General features: G+C 46.8%; 1 protein-coding gene across 13 annotated transcripts in view; it reads right to left on the bottom strand.

Annotated features, from left to right (window-relative positions):
• Positions 1–15807, bottom strand: part of PFKFB4 (6-phosphofructo-2-kinase/fructose-2,6-biphosphatase 4) — a 40871-nt gene that overhangs the window by 6009 nt on the left and 19055 nt on the right. For 9 of the 13 annotated variants that reach the window (XM_089919253.1, XM_089919252.1, XM_022573247.3 and 6 more), the window contains 5 exons: positions 15733–15789; positions 15196–15317; positions 13285–13492; positions 12574–12720; positions 1239–1343 (listed from right to left, as the gene is read on the bottom strand). In XM_089919253.1, the coding sequence (XP_089775379.1) occupies positions 1239–1343; positions 12574–12720; positions 13285–13492; positions 15196–15317; positions 15733–15789 (639 nt within the window). The remainder of the gene's footprint in view (positions 1–1238; positions 1344–12573; positions 12721–13284; positions 13493–15195; positions 15318–15732; positions 15790–15807) is intronic. The other 4 variants (XM_089919255.1, XM_089919259.1, XM_089919254.1 and 1 more) reach the window with 3 other exon arrangements.

A 15807-nucleotide genomic window follows, 5' to 3' on the forward strand; every position in this document is an offset into this window, starting at 1 on the left:
GCCCTTGGACCAACCCCGGTGACTGGCAGGTCTAGAGCTTTTCACTGGGAGACCCAGCCCTGGGGGTTCACCCCTGTTTGCACACAGTGAGCCGTCCTTCAGAAAAAAAAAAAAAGGCCTCAAGCTTGGAGCTGAGTTTGCCCCATGATTTGGTTGGGAGTAATACCAACATGACTTGTGCTAGCCCCTGGTATTTCTGGGGAAATCCTAGATTGCTTCTTTTGGCAACTACCTTCCCTACCAATTTCCCCCCTGTATTCTCAAGTTTGAGCAGCCAGCTGCTTTGTTTCTTTTTACTGTTATCTGGTTTGGTTCTAAATCTGGGTTCTCCCTCACAGTATGACGTGGGGAAATATCAATGCTACCCGAAGCTGTCCTATTCCCGAGGACAGCACAGCATAGGCACCTGTGAGCCTGGCATTTGGGCGGGGGGTTTTGACATGTGTACGTGTATGTGTGTACGCAAACCTGTGTGTCTGTGGGAGGTATTTTTATTTGGCCACTGCCTCAGGTCACATCCTAGAATTGGGAGATACATGAGTCAAAGGTGACACTGGGGGCTTCCCTGGTAGCGCAGTGGTTGAGAGTCCACCTGCCGATGCAGGGGACACAGGTTCGTGCCCCGGTCCGGGAGGATCCCACGTGCCACGGAGCGGCTGGGCCCGTGAGCCATGGCCGCTGGGCCTGTGTGTGCGGAGCCTGTGCTCCGCAATGGGAGAGGCCACAACAGTGAGAGGCCCGCGTACCGCAAAAAAAAAAAAAAAAAGGTGACACTGTTTCTACCCGGGGCCTGGGCTGAGGCGAGAGCCAGTCTGAGGGGAGGTGACAGTGCAGGTGACTTATGGTAGTCACGACTCACCTGGGGAAAATGAATCCCTAGGTCTGGATTCAGGGCTAGGGATGGTGTCTGGAGCCGCAGGGAGGATGGGGTCACCCTATGACACTCCCAGGGATGGGGAAAGTAAAGATGGGGAGTGATGGGAAACAGGGCTCCAGTAGGCCTCAGGGTTGGGATTCCTGGGCAGCACTGCTCACCCACCACCCAAGGAGGGGCCTGCAGCCTGGGCCACGGCTGAGAAGTGGTGGAGGTGACACACACACCCAGCCTGCCTACCTCTGAGGCCAGGCCCCTCCTGCTGCCCACGGAGCCTCTGCAGAGCCCCTCAGGGCCCTCAGTCACAGGCGGTCCTCCCAGGCAGGCAGCAGTGGCTGGGATTAAGCCCCCATATCCCACCTACCTCCCCCTTGGGGTACCGGTACCGGTACTTGTCCTGGTCTCGCAGGGCAAATTCCAGTGGATAATGATCCTGAATTTCCTCGTAAGTCATTTCCTCACAGACGCCCTAGGGAGACACCGCAGTCATCACACCACCCACATCAGGCCCAGGGATCAGCCCTGTGTCAGGGGGAGGGCATTTGCTGGGCCACAAGGCCTCTCCCAGCTGGGAAGAGCAGACACCCTGGGAACACTAAGCAGGGGCAGCCTCACATTTGGAAAAAGCTATCACACATCTTTTCCACCCACCCATCATCCATCCATCCAGTTTATGCCATAAAATTAAACACAGAAATGTTAACTATGTGTCTTTTCTAATGTGTCTTTTTGTCTTCTGTGCTATGGAAATACTACAGCAGAGTATGTATTATTGTACAGGCTATAAAGTAAGAGTTCCCTCATGTCATTCAGGATACACACACACGCACAGCACAGAGTATCGTACACAAATGCCATTTTAAAACAAAACAAAAGAGCCCAGGACAATGTGTGGACTGACCAGTGTCAGTCCTTCCAAGGCTCAAGCCAAGAACCAGCACACAGGAGGTGCCCAGAGAGGAAGCAATAAAACGCCCATAATAAAAAGCTGCTGGACTATTTACAATAGCCAGGTCATGGAAGCAACTGAAATGCCCATCAACAGACGAATGGATAAAGAAGATGTGGTACATATATACAATGGAATATTACTCAGCCATAAAAAGGAATGAAATTGGGTCATTTGTAGAGACGTGGATGGATCTAGAGACTGTCATACAGAGTGAAGTAAGTCAGAAAGAGAAAAACAAATATCGTACATTAACGCATATATGTGGAACCTAGAAAATGGTACAGATGAACCGGTTTGCAGGGCAGAAATTGAGACACAGATGTAGAGAACAAACGTATGGACACCAAGGGGGGAAAGCGGCGGGGTGGTGGTGGTGGTGGTGTGATGAATTGAGCGATTGGGATTGACATGTATACACTGATGTGTATAAAACTGATGATTAATAAGGACCTGCTGTATAAAAAAATAAATAAAATAGGGCTTCCCTGGTGGCGCAGTGGTTGAGAGTCCGCCTGCCGATGCAGGGGACATGGGTTCGTGCCCCGGTCCGGGAAGATCCCACATGCCGTGGAGCGGCTGGGCCATCGCGCCATGGCCACTGAGCCTGCGCGTCCGGAGCCTGTGCTCCACAATGGGAGAGGCCACAACAGTGAGAGTCCCGCGTACCGCAAAAATAAATGAATAAATAAATAAATAAAATAAAATTCAAAACAAAGATGTGAGAAACTATAAAGTGGGGGTCAGGAGAACAAACTGTGACACTACAATTCATAACACACACAATAAACAAATTATTCTGAAAAATAAAAAAGAAAAGAAAAGAAAAAATAAAAAGCTGCTGGTTTCTACCTTTGTCCTCAGGGTTTTTTTCCTAGACAAAGCCTTGGGGGCAAAGTTGTCTATTAAAAAGGAACGATGATGAGGAAAATTTAAACCTATAAATGCCTATATCAAAAAAAAAAGATCTCATATCACTGATCTAATCTTCTACCTTAAGATATTGGAGGGACTTCCCTGGTGGCACAGTGGTTAAGAATCCGCCTGCCAATGTAGGGGACAAGGGTTCGATCTCTGGTCCAGGAAGATCCCACATGCCGCAGAGCAACTAAGCCTGCATGCCACAACTACTGAGCCCACGTGCCACAACTACTGAAGCCCGCGTGCCTAGAGCCTGCACTCCACAACAAGAGAAGCCACCACAGTGAGAAGCCCACACACTGCAACAAAGAGTAGCCCCTACTCACTACAACTAGAGAAAGTCCACCCACAGCAACAAAGACCCAACACAGCCAAAACTAACTAAATAAATAAATTTATTTAAAAAAAAAAGTTACTGGAAGAAGAACAAATTAAACCCAAAGCAAGCAGAAGTAAGGAAATAATGCAAATTAGAACACAAATTCATTAAATAGAAAAAAGCAACGAAATCAAAAGTTGGTTCTTTGAAAAGATCAACAGAATTCACAAAACTTTTGCTAGACTGACAGGAAAAAGGAAAGCTCAAATTATTAAACCAGGAATGAAAGGGGGATATCACTACAAAGCTTACAGAAATAAAAAAGATTATAAGGGAATACTATACACAATTATATGCCAACAAATAAGACAACTTAGGTGAAATAGGAAAATTCCTACAAAGACACAAACTACCTGTTGTGAGTTGAATACTTCCCCCCAAAAGATACGCTGAAGTCCTAACCCCTGGGAACTGTGAATGTGACCTTATGTGGAAATAGTCTTTGCAGATATAATCAAGTAGATGAGGTCCAATGACTGATGCCCTTTTAAGAAGGCCATGTAAAGACATAGAGAGACACACACAGGGAAGAAGCCCATGTAATGAGGGAGACAGGGATTGCAGTGATGCACCTATAAGCCAAGGAATGTTGGCAGCCACCAGGAACCTGCTAAAAATATGGGCATTAAAAGGGATTGGGGGCAGGGGCTTCCCTGGTGGCACAGGGGTTGAGAGTCCTCCTGCCAATGCAGGGGACACGGGTTCGAGCCCTCTCCGGGAGGATCCCACATGCCGTGGAGCAGCTAAGCCTGTGTGCCACAACTACTGAGCCTGCGCTCTGGAGCCCATGAGCCACAACTACTGAGCCCACGTGCCACAAATGCTGAGCCTGTGCGCCTGGAGCCTGTGCTCCGCAATACGAGAGGCCACTGCAGTGAGAAGCCCACGCACTGCAACGAAGAACAGCCCCCGCTCTCTGCAACTGGAGAAAGCCTGTGCGCAGCAACACAGCCAAAAGATAAATAAATAAATTTATAAAATAAACGTGATTGGGGGGGACTTTCCTGGTGGCACAGTGGTTAGGAATCCACCTGCCAATGCAGGGGACACGGGTTCAAGCCCTGGTCCAGGAAGGTTCCACATGCCACAGAGCAACTAAGCCCGTGTGCCACAGCTACTGAAGCCCATGTGTGCCTAGAGCCCGTGCTCCACCACAAGAGAAGCCACCTCAATGAGAAGGCCACACACCACAATGAAGAGTAGCCCAAAGCCTGTGTGCAGCAACCAAGACCCAATGCAGCCAAAAATAAATTAATCAATTAAAAAAAAAAGATTGGGGGATTCCCTGGCGGTCCAGTGGTTAGAACCAAATGCTTTCACTGCTGAGAGCCTGGGTTCAATCCCTGGTCGGGGAACTAAGATCCCACAAGCCACAGTGTGGCCAAAAAAAAAGTGATTAGGGTGATGGCTCAGAAGGAAGTGAAGGACAGTAGAGCAAGCCTCTGTTGCCTTAGAGAATACGTATATTATCATGAACAGAATGTTGCTAGAAATATGAATGTTTAGGGACTCCTCTGGAGGTCCAGTGGTTAGGACTCCGTGCTTTCACTGCCATGGCCCCAGGTTCAATCCTTGGTCAGGGAACTAAGATCACGCAAGATGTGTGGCGCGGCCAGAAAAAAAAGAGAGAGAGAAAAGGCAATCTTTATCATAAAGCAGCAGAGAACTTGGCTGAACTGTGTTCTAGTGTGGGCAGCTATAACAAAAAAGGCAGATAGGGGCTTCCCTGGTGGTGCAGTGTTTGAGAGTCCGCCTGCCGATGCAGGGGACACGGGTTCGTGCCCCGGTCTGGGAAGATCCCACATGCCGCGGAGCTGCTGGGCCCGTGAGCCATGGCCACTGAGCCTGCGCGTCTGGAGCCTGTGCTCCACAATGGGAGAGGCCACAACAGTGAGAGGCCCGTGTACCGCAAAAAAAAAAAGGCAGATAATGACAAGTGATAAGGAGGATGCAGAGAAATCAGAACCCTCATACACTGATGGTGGGAATGTAAAATGGTGCGGCCACTTTGACAAACAGCCTGGCAGTTTCTAACAAGCTTAAATGGAGTTAACATGGGGGACTCCCTGGTGTCCCAGTGGTTGGGACTCTGTGCTTTCACTGCCAAGGGCCTGGGTTCAATCCCTGGTCAGGGAGCTAAGATCCCACAGGTCACACAGCACAGCCAAAATAAAAAAACAAACAAAAAAACGTAGAGTTAACATATGACCTAGCAATTCCACTCCTGGCTATCTACCCAAGAGAAATGAAAACATGTCCACACAAATCTTGTACATTCAGAGCAACATCATTCCTAAAGCCAAAAAATGGCAACTACCCAAATGCCCATCGACTGGTGAATGGATAAATAACATGTGGTATATCCATACAATGGGATATTATTCGGCAATATACAGGAACAAAATACTGATACATTCTACCACAGGAGGAATGAAATGTCCACAATAGGCCAATCTATAGAGACAGAAAACAGATTGGTGGTAGCCTAGGGCTGGGGGGAAGGACTGGAAGGAAATGGGGGTATGGGTACAGGGTTGCTTTTTGGAACAACAAAAATGTTCTAAAATTGATTGTGGTGATGGTTGCATAACTCTGTGAATATACTAAAAACGATTGAATCATACAATTTAAACAGGTGAACTGTATCATGTGTGAATCATATCTCGATAAAGCTGTTGTTTTCAAAAAAGGAAAAATAAGACAGTAAATTGTGGATTGGGCTAAGAAAAAAATCACAACGTTAAAATAGAAGACTAGCCCAAGGCTGTTTACCAGAACAGAGGAAAGAACAAAGATAAACATGGAAAGATGACTAACAGATCATAGATACTAGAATAGTTTCCAAACTAAAGAAAAAGAAGGGAATCCAGTGTATCTAGGAAAATAATCGGATTAACCTCAAAAAAAAAAAAGATCAGGGCTGCCAAGGCTTCTCTGAGAAACCAAATGCTCCAGCCATATCCATGCCCTTGGAAGGCAGACACCAGACCCCTAACCTGCGTCAGGGAGCTGCTATTTGCACGAGAAAGAAATCAGGGCTGGAAACCTCCTGTAACTCCCACCAGCCACAGCTGATGAAAGCCCACAAAATGGGTTAAATGAGCTATAAAACGGGTCACAGAAATTGCTTACTCTTTTGAAAGAGTTCATCAGTTCTAAAGAAGAGCTACAACAGATAAAAAAAAAAAAAGACATGATGCTATACTCTGCCCAATTACAGTAAAAAAAAAAAAAAGGGCAGAAAGGAAACAAATGGAAATAACACATCCTCATAATTCCCAACAGAATCAAGAATTATTTTCCTGTTACTAATTTTGATAAGTATATTTTAGTTATTCCTTTATTTACAAGCATTCTCCTTAAGAATGTTTTTGAAAAGCTGTAAGGTAATGACTACTGGAATAAAAACACTGCTTGCCTTCCAAATCACAGAAAAGATGATGTTTATACAGAAAAAAAAAAAATGAGATGAAAAGAAATCTGCAAGGTACTGGGGAAAAAAAAGGACAAAGATAGCGATTGTAATAATAAATATGAATGGGTTTAGATTCCTAAATGAAAAAAGCTCTCAGGCCAAAAAATAAACCAAAGATATGTTCCTTTCATCTAAAGAAATGACAGAAAAAGGTTAAAAATAAAAGGGAGTAGGCATAACAAAAAAAAACATGGACAAAAAGCAAGGATGACAAATTAAAACCAAAGTGAGATACCACCTCACACTCATTAGAATGGCTACTGTAAAAAAAACCAAAAAACAGAAAAATAACAAGTGTTGGCACAGATGTGGAGAAATCAGAACACTCGTGCACTGTTGGTAGGAAAGTATAATGGTGCAGTTGCTATGGAAAAAAGCATAGCGGTTCCTCAAAAAAATAAAAATAGAATTACCATATGATCCAACAATTCCACTACTACATAGGTACCAAAAAGAAATGAAAGAAGTGTTTCAAAGAGAGATTTATATACCCATGTTCATAGCAGCCCGATGCACAATAGCTAAAAGGTGGAAGCAACCCAAATGTCCATAGATAAATGAATGGATAAGCAAAATGTGGTATATACATAAATGGAACCATATTCAAGCTTAAAAATATGATTCTGACATATGCTACAACATGGATGGACCTTGAGGACATTATGATAAGTGAAATAAACCAGTCACAAAAAGACAAATACTGTATGATTCCACTTATGTGACATACTTAGAGACAGAAAAATCATACAGACAGAATCAAAGAGACAGAAAGTAAAATGGTAGTTGTCAGAGGCTGGGTGGGGAGGAGAAATGGGGGTTATTGTTTAATGGGTATAGAGTTTCCATTTTATAAGGCGAAAAGAGTTCTGGAGATGGGGACTTCCCTGATGGTCCAGTGGGTAAGACTCCACACTCCCAATGCAGGGGGCCCAGGTTCAATCCCTGGTCAGGGAACTAGATCCCACATGCATGAAGTAAAGAAGATCCCACGTGCCACAACTAAGACCCCACACAGCCAAACATAAAGTAAATAAATAAATAAATAAATAAATAAATAAATAAATCTGCATGCAACAACTAAGGGTGCGCATGCCGCAACAAAGATCCCACATGCCGCAACTAAGACCCGGTGCAACCTAAATAAATATTTAAAAAGTAAATAAATTTATAAACATTAACATGGTTACAAAAATAAAACTATTAAAAAAAAGAGTTCTGGAGATGGATGGTGATGATGACTGCACATTCTGAACGTATTTAATACCCCTAAACTGTGCACGTAAAAATGGTTGTTAAGATGATAAATTTTATGTTATGTGCATTTTACAAAAAAAAAAATTGGAAAAAGAAAAGCAGGGATGATAATATTCAAATTCGTCAAAGTATAAATCCACACAAAAAGTGTTTTATATTGAAACAGGAAACATCCAAAATGAAGGCTGAGCCACAGTGGAGTAACTGGTACCAGATTTGCTCTCGGCCCAACATAAACAATTCAAAAGAACTAGACAAAATGTATGCAACAATTGTTTGTAGACACTAGACAACAGGCAGAGCAGGGTTGTGATCCTCCAGAAGGGACACAAGGAGTCTACGACTGCAGCAACTTACTGCAGGCACTTCCTGGACTGCAGAGCATCACAAGAAAAGAAGAAGACACAAAAAAGAACAAAACTGAACCCCTAGAGCTTAAAAACATAACGCCTGAAATATAAAGTTCACTGGATGCTGGATGAGTTGAACAAAAACAGCAGTAAAGATAAGTGAGCTTGAAGATACAGCAATAGAAACTAGCCAAACAGAAACTTGGAAAGAACAAAAGACTGAGAAACAATGAACAGAAGCTCAGCGACCTGTGGGATTATCCCATAGGTTCTATACACTATACCAAACGGTCTAACATACAAGAAGTTGGAGTCCAGGGTAGGAGACAGGGTAGCAGAAAATATATTTAAAGAAATGATATCTTAAATTTTTTTTCAAACTCATATTTAGAAACCCAGAAATCCAAGAATCTCAATGAACTCCAAGCAGGATAAACATAAAGTAAAACATACCAAAGCACATCATAATCCAATTGCTTAAAATCAATAATAAAGAGAAAATAGAGGAAAAGAAGATACATTATATACAAAACGAAGATAAGAATGACAGAAAACTCCTTGCTAGAAAACAGTGTGACCCAGAAGACAACAGAGGTGGTCCAATGGTGGTCCAGTGGTTAAGAATCCGCCTTCCAATGCAGGGGACAAGGGTTTGATCTCTTGTTGGTGAACGAAGATCCCACATGCCACGGGGCAACTAAGCCCATGCACCACAACTAGAGAGAAGCCCACGCACCACAACTACTGAGCCCGTGGCCCTTAGAGCCCGCGCACCACAACTAGAGAAGCCCACATGCCGAAACTAGAGAAAAGCCCGCATGCTAAAATGAAGAGCCTGCGCACCACAGTGAAGACCCAGTGCAGCCAAAAAAAAAAAAAGAAGAAGAAGAAGACAACAATGGAACAGCATTTTTACATGCTGAAACAGAAGGAAGTCTGTGCTGTTTCCTCTCATTTGCCCCTCCATATCCTTCTGCTTCTCCACCTGCTCTCTGCCCCAGGAGGTTGACCTTTGTGCATGCATCTACAAGGCTCCCATGGCTACTAATGTCTTGTTGGGCTAGGCCATGGGGAACACTGGCAGGAGGTCACAGGGAGGGAGGAGAGTGAGGTAGAGATGTTTATTCTGACTCCCTCCTGAAGAAGTTGCTTTCAGCGGTCTAGGCCCTCACCCAAGGTTCCATCCCACCAGGCTGCCCTTTACTCACTGCTCCCTGTCCCCAGGTTCCTATATCCTCTCTCTCCTCTGCCCAAGGGAAGCAATGGTCCCTTTTGTTACGAGGTCCCTATATCCTGCCCATTATCTTTGAAAAAAGGTCCTTTTATAAATCCTCATTGAATTAACCTAATTGGAGTGGCCATCTGTTTCCTTTTATGTCCCACAAATTCCTAAGTCATGAACTTTACTTTATAATAAAACATCAAAATATGTGAAGAAAAAAAGGTAAAATAATGCAAAATTCTTGAAAATGCAAGAAAAATCAACAAAATTATAATTAGAGTGTATTTAACATTCAACTATTGATTTATGATGATCAAACAGAAAAAAAAGACAAAATTTGAATGATACAATTAAAGTTGAAATTAATGAGATACACAAACTTTTTCTTTTGAAGATTTTCAACCATATAGAAAAGTACAGGGCTTCCCTTGTGGTGCAGTGGTTGAGAATCCACCTGCCAACGCAGGGGACACAGGTTCGAGCCCTGGTCAGGGAAGACCCCACATGCTGCAGAGCAACTAAGCCTGTGCGCCACAACTACTGAGCCTGCGCTCTAGAGCCTGCGTGCCACAACTACTGAGCCCACACGCTTAGAGCCCATGCTCCACAACAAGAGAAGCCACTGCAATGAAAAGCTCACTCACCACAACTAGAGAAAGCCCGCGTGCAGCAACAAGGACCCAATGCAGTCAAAAAATAATCATAATTAATAAATAATAAATAGACTTTCTAAAAAAAAAAAAGAATATACAACAGAAACACAAGGCACTTAAACTGGGGAGGTAACAACTGGATTATCCTTATTTCAGAAGATATGACAGCTCCCTGAGATAAAGCTAAGATAATCAACTGAAAAAGTACTAGAGCAAATAAAAGAATGGTCACAGGTTTTCTGTGGACCAGCAATAACCAGACGGGGGACAAGATCTTATTCACAAAGAGGCTTCCTCCATGAGGCCAGGTGGCCCAAGCTCCCAAGGGACCCTCTGGAGATGTCCCTGGTTAACAGCCCACTGTCAGCCTTCCTGGCCTGGCTCCCTACATGAATGCTGTGCCTGTGGCCCCTCCCATCTCATAATGCCATGGACGCCCCCTTTCCCTTCCCCAATCTTTTCCAGCGGGGATGGATTCCATGGCATGCGGCTTCATCATCTTCCTCCCTACTCCTCACCTCCTCTGTCCAACTTGATTCCATCTCATCCATAGGGACACAACTGAACAAGCTCGCGAGCTGAATGAGTGTCTACCTTTTCCACAGCTGCATCCATCTGCTGGGGGTGGAGGATCGCCCCCAGAACACAGACAAGGGGGCACAGAAGACTCCTGGTCTCCAGACAAGCCAACTCTTCCCCTTTGCTTAACGCCCACTGGAAACTCCTCCTTCCTTTCACTCTTGAGTGAAACCTCCATGAAGTTCTGAGACACAGTACTCTATAGCCACCTGCACCCCTCTCCTCTACTGATACCCTGGAATCTGGGCCTCCGCCACCACTCAGGGCCTCCTGTCCTCTCATCCTCTCCCTTTCTACCAGCCCCTCACCACATCAGCTTACACACGACCAAGTCTCCCTTGACTCTGAGTCCCTTGCCCCCCACTCACTTCCCCACCCATTCCCACCGGGCACTAACCCAATAGGCTCATGCCAAGAATCCCAGTGGTCTTATGACATCCCAATGGTCAGTTTGGAGCCTGGCCTCACTCCCCCTCCCTATGGTATCTCACCCCACTGACCACTGCCTCCTCCTCTCTGCCTTGACTCCCATGACCCCATCAGCCTGGTTTCCCTTCCACCTCACCAGACACCTGTCCATAGCTTCCTCCACAGCCCCTTAAATGCCAGGGTTCCCCTGGGTTCTGTCCTGGGTCCTACTTTGCCTCCCTCAGCCACCTGATCCATTCCACAGCTTCAAGCACCATGTCTGTGGGGGGGATGCCCAAGCCCCACCTCTCTTTGGAGATCGGATTGGCTCCTGGGTATCTGCTCCTGAACATCTCCCGGGAACGTCTTCCTTTCATTCACTACATATTTACTGAGCACTTACGATGTGGTGAACAAAATAGATTAGTTCCTGCCCTCAGCTGAGCTCATCACCTTCCTTGCCCCAGAACCCTTCCCAGTGGCTGGAAATCTGGAGCCATCCTAGATCCTTTTTAGATCCCTGGTTGGGCATCAACAGCCTCTATCCTTTCATTAGGATCTTGGTCCCCAGCACCTGGCCCAGTTCCTAGCACAGAGTAGCCTCACATAAATACGTGATAAATAAATGAAGAAACATCCCTCAAGTCCATCTACTCCTTTTTCACTGCCGCCACCCAAGTTCCAGATGTCATCACCTCACCAGGCCACTGCAAGGACCTCTAACTAGTCTCCCTTCTCCGGCTTGTCCCCCCACCTCATCCCAACAAAACAATTCTATCAGTTGGGGTGATCTTTGTAGGATTCAAATCTGATCTCGAGACTTCCATATCAGGCAATGGCAGACTAGCTTGTTTTAGACTAACACTCCACTGAGAGCTACTAGAAAAGCCAAACCGAAATAAATAAATAATCTGTTTGCTATCACCCTAGAGCCACAAGGCAGAGAAGACCTGAGGGGCCAAGATCCTGAAGTGAAGGGAAGCCCAAGGAGGTGAACCTGGTATATGGCATCATTTTTCCCTTTGAGGTTTTGTTGATTTGAAAGTGGCAGTTAAAAGCATGACAAGCCAGCTGGTAGGCAAAATGGCTGAAGAGGGTCAAAAGGTATAAACTTCCAGTTATAAGATAAATAAGCCCTGGGGATGTAATGTACAGCATGGTGATTATAATTAACACCAAATTGAAAATTGCTAAGAGAGTATGTCTTGAAAGTTCTCATCACAAGAAAACTAAAATTTGTAACTATGTGGTGATGGATGTTAACTAAACTTATTGTGATAATTATTTCGCAATACATACATACATCAAATCATCACTTTGTACACCTAGATAGTTATATACAAAAGAAGGGAAGGAGGGAGGCAGGGAAGGAGGGAGGGATGAATCAGAACCCTAAACAATAATGAAATGTTAAAGAGAAAGCTCTCCCTGACCCCCTTCAACACTGTCACCCTGGGTGAGTGCAGCTGTGCCCAGAGCTGGGCAGGGGAGGGAAGAGATGGTGATTACCGCATCAATCTCGTTGAGAACTTTCCACTGCTCATAAGGCACACCCAGGGCCTCAGCCGTCTGGATTGTCCTCTTCATCTGGCTTGTCCAAACCTTTAGGTCCTTGATGTTCTGATCCCTGATGAACTGGGCCAGACTCCTGGCAAACTGAAACACATCACAAGCAAATTCAGATGCACAGGTCCTGGGCTGCCCTCAAAGGGTCCATGGGGCCCAGCCTTAGAGAAAACAGTTTTGGTAAAAAACACGAACTAACTCTCGATGACACCGACACCCACACCCACAAGTGCTGTCCCTGTGCATTCTTCCGAGATCCTCAGTGTAGTTCCAGCTGTGGCTCATCAGGTCCCCTGCCAGTGCTCACCCCCCGACCATGTGCCCTAGGCTGTATGACCTTCCCACTGAGGTTTCAGTATCTCCCCTGGACTGTGGCACAGCATCAGCTACACTGTAGGGACTCAGCTCACTCCCAGAATGGCATGCCTCTCCAGGGAAAGGGAACCAGCTGGTGAGAGCTCGCGTGCAAGCCAGAGATTCAGGCATCTGCCGGGTGACCTTCCCTATAGAATGGGAACATTCCAGACTGAATGAGGTCATCCACCTGGATTGCATGTTAGCTGGAGTCCAGCACCAGCACACGCACATGCACACAGAAATAAACACACACACACACACACACACACACACACACACACACACACACACGCTGACCTCCCTGCCCCGGGCGGACAGTCCTGGGTCCCCGCCAATCCGGCCCTTGAGGTTGAGTTCGCTTTCCCCGTGCCGGCAGAGGTAGATGGAGCGGGGCGTCACATGGATGTTCATGAGGTAATACACAATGCGGCTCTGGATGTGGTCAGCCACACGGTTCACGATGTAGCTCTGCCCCACGTCCATGATCTTGATGTAGGACAGATCCCTTTCCAGAGAGGGTAGAGAGAAGCCTGTGAGTGTGACCGGGGTCCTTGAGGCCACGCCCTGCCAGCTCCAGGAACCATCCTCAGAGCCTTGCATCTCTGACCCCACCAGGCTTGAGACCACAACACACAGGTCTGCCAGCTGGTACGCGAGTGATGGGGGTGAGGTGGGAGCAACACGACACGCATGACATACAGACAAACCCCGTGAGAGGTGCTCCACACTCATCATGCTCCCAAAAGGTGACATTCAAAGCGAGGGGTCAGTCCTACCACATCGGGACCTTCATCGCTGCTCTATGTCCCCCGGGCCCCTCTTGCCTACCTATGAGCTCTCAACGTACTATCTGTAAGGTGAACAAGAGACAGTTTTTCCAGGATTGACCTGGGAGTAGTTGGCAAACGCGCTTCCCCTCCAGTCTTCCTGGTCAGCCATCCATGGGCCTGGCCTTTCCTTCCCCCAGCGAACCCTCCCCCAAGAACCCAGCCCGGGTCATGTGTGTGTGCCGAGTGGTTGCCATGTCCCACACCAGGCAGCAGGTGGACGAGACAAGAAGCACAGGAGGATGGTGCTGGTGGCAGCAGCCAATAAGCCCAGCTCCGCCGCTTTCCCTGCTTTGGACCAGTGCAGCCCTGCAGCGTGGAGAACAGAGCCACAAGGAGCAATGCCATGCTGGGGGGAGACCAGGAGAACCACAGAGGCCGGGGCAGCAGCACCGGATCAGTGCCAGCCTCGCTGAGGGGACTCAGTCCAGGGACTGTCCCTCAAACAACCCAGAAAACATCCCCCCAGCAGTCACTTGACTTCTTTCGTTCGTAACTATATATTCATACGTAATTATAAACAACCCAAGTACAAGTTCATATTCCACCCTTTTCACTTAATGCTACATAACATACACTTTCCCATGTCTCTTCAGCATGATTTATAAGGACTGTGTAATACTTTATTCAGTTATTAAAGTTAACTTAATTACTTAAGCGTTAACTTAATTACTTAAGTGTTATTCACTTAACCACTGCCCCCATTTCTGCTATAATATAGGAGTTGGCAAACTATGGCCAGCAAGTCAAACTCAGCCTGGTTTTGTAAATACAGTTTTATGGGAACACAATCATGCTTATTTACTTACGTATCGTCTATGTTCCTTTAGTACTAAATGGCAAAGTTAAGTAGCTGCAACAGAGACTGTATGCCCCCAAAGCCTAAAATATCTACCACCTGAGCCTTTACGGAAAGAGCTTGCCGGTGGCTGGCTGCTGTCCCCACCCAGCACTCAGTCCCACAGATCCCTGTTCCAGAGGGAGGCGGGCGGGGCTCACAAGCACTGGTTACTGCTAGCTGTTAGTAGGCAGGGTCTGGGCACCCCTTCCCCTTCTCAAAATACAGACCACCCACTGAAAGAAGAGCGTGTACTGTCTGCAAAAGCCTTGTGGGAAGACCCTCTGAATAGAAAACAGGCTTGATTTTCTGATGAAATAGCAGAAAACTGTGACTCACAGAGCTCCAGATAAAGCAGCTACGGTTCTGCAAGTCACCCCTGGGCCATGATTTCCACCCCGAGGAAAGAAACAAAAAAGGACAGACCATCTCTGCCCGCGGAGGTGGTCCCTCAGCCACCACCTTGAGGAGCCACAGGAGGCAGCCGAGTGGACCCCACCTACCACCCACCGCAGCCAAGGACACAGTGCTGCCCTGCCTCACCTGTCCAGGTCCTCGTCCAGCGACTCATATGAATTCTCATAGCACTCGATGCGCCTCATGAAATCCTCCGTGGCCTCATCGCTATCGTGGTTGACATAGTCAGGGCTGCCCAGTTTCACTTGCTGCCGGGGTCAGGCACAGAGCAAGGACACATCAGGGCCAGAGGCCAAGCAGGTCAGAGACCAAGGAGGATGCTGGGTTGGGGGGAGGCTGGGCAGGAGGATTGGCCTCCCAGGGGCACTGGTCCCATTAGGAAGAGCCCAGTGGCTCCCTGGTCCCAGCTCCCATACCAGTGCTAAGAGAGTATTACTGAACATCCTGTGATCGCAGTCCCTCATCTTTGGGGGATGAGGGACTGTGATCGGGTGGGCAGTTCCCACCCGACCCAGAGATCTACCGCCTTCCCCCCTACCCACAATGTTCAAGAAGACCAAGTTAAGGTCGGCCCAGGCACCAGCCTAACCTGGAGATGGACCTCACTGTCACAGGCCATCTTGGCTGTATTACTGCTCTCACAAGGTCAGATGCACCACTCACCACGATGTTGGCAGCTATGACCTCAGGATCCACACAGATGGACTCAACAAAAAAGGTCTGCAGCAAAGACCAGGG

Source organism: Delphinapterus leucas, chromosome 10 (assembly GCF_059928025.1).
Source record: "Delphinapterus leucas isolate spDelLeu-1000000601 "Yukka" chromosome 10, BTC_Dleu_Yukka2, whole genome shotgun sequence".
Lineage (NCBI taxonomy): Eukaryota > Metazoa > Chordata > Mammalia > Artiodactyla > Monodontidae > Delphinapterus > Delphinapterus leucas.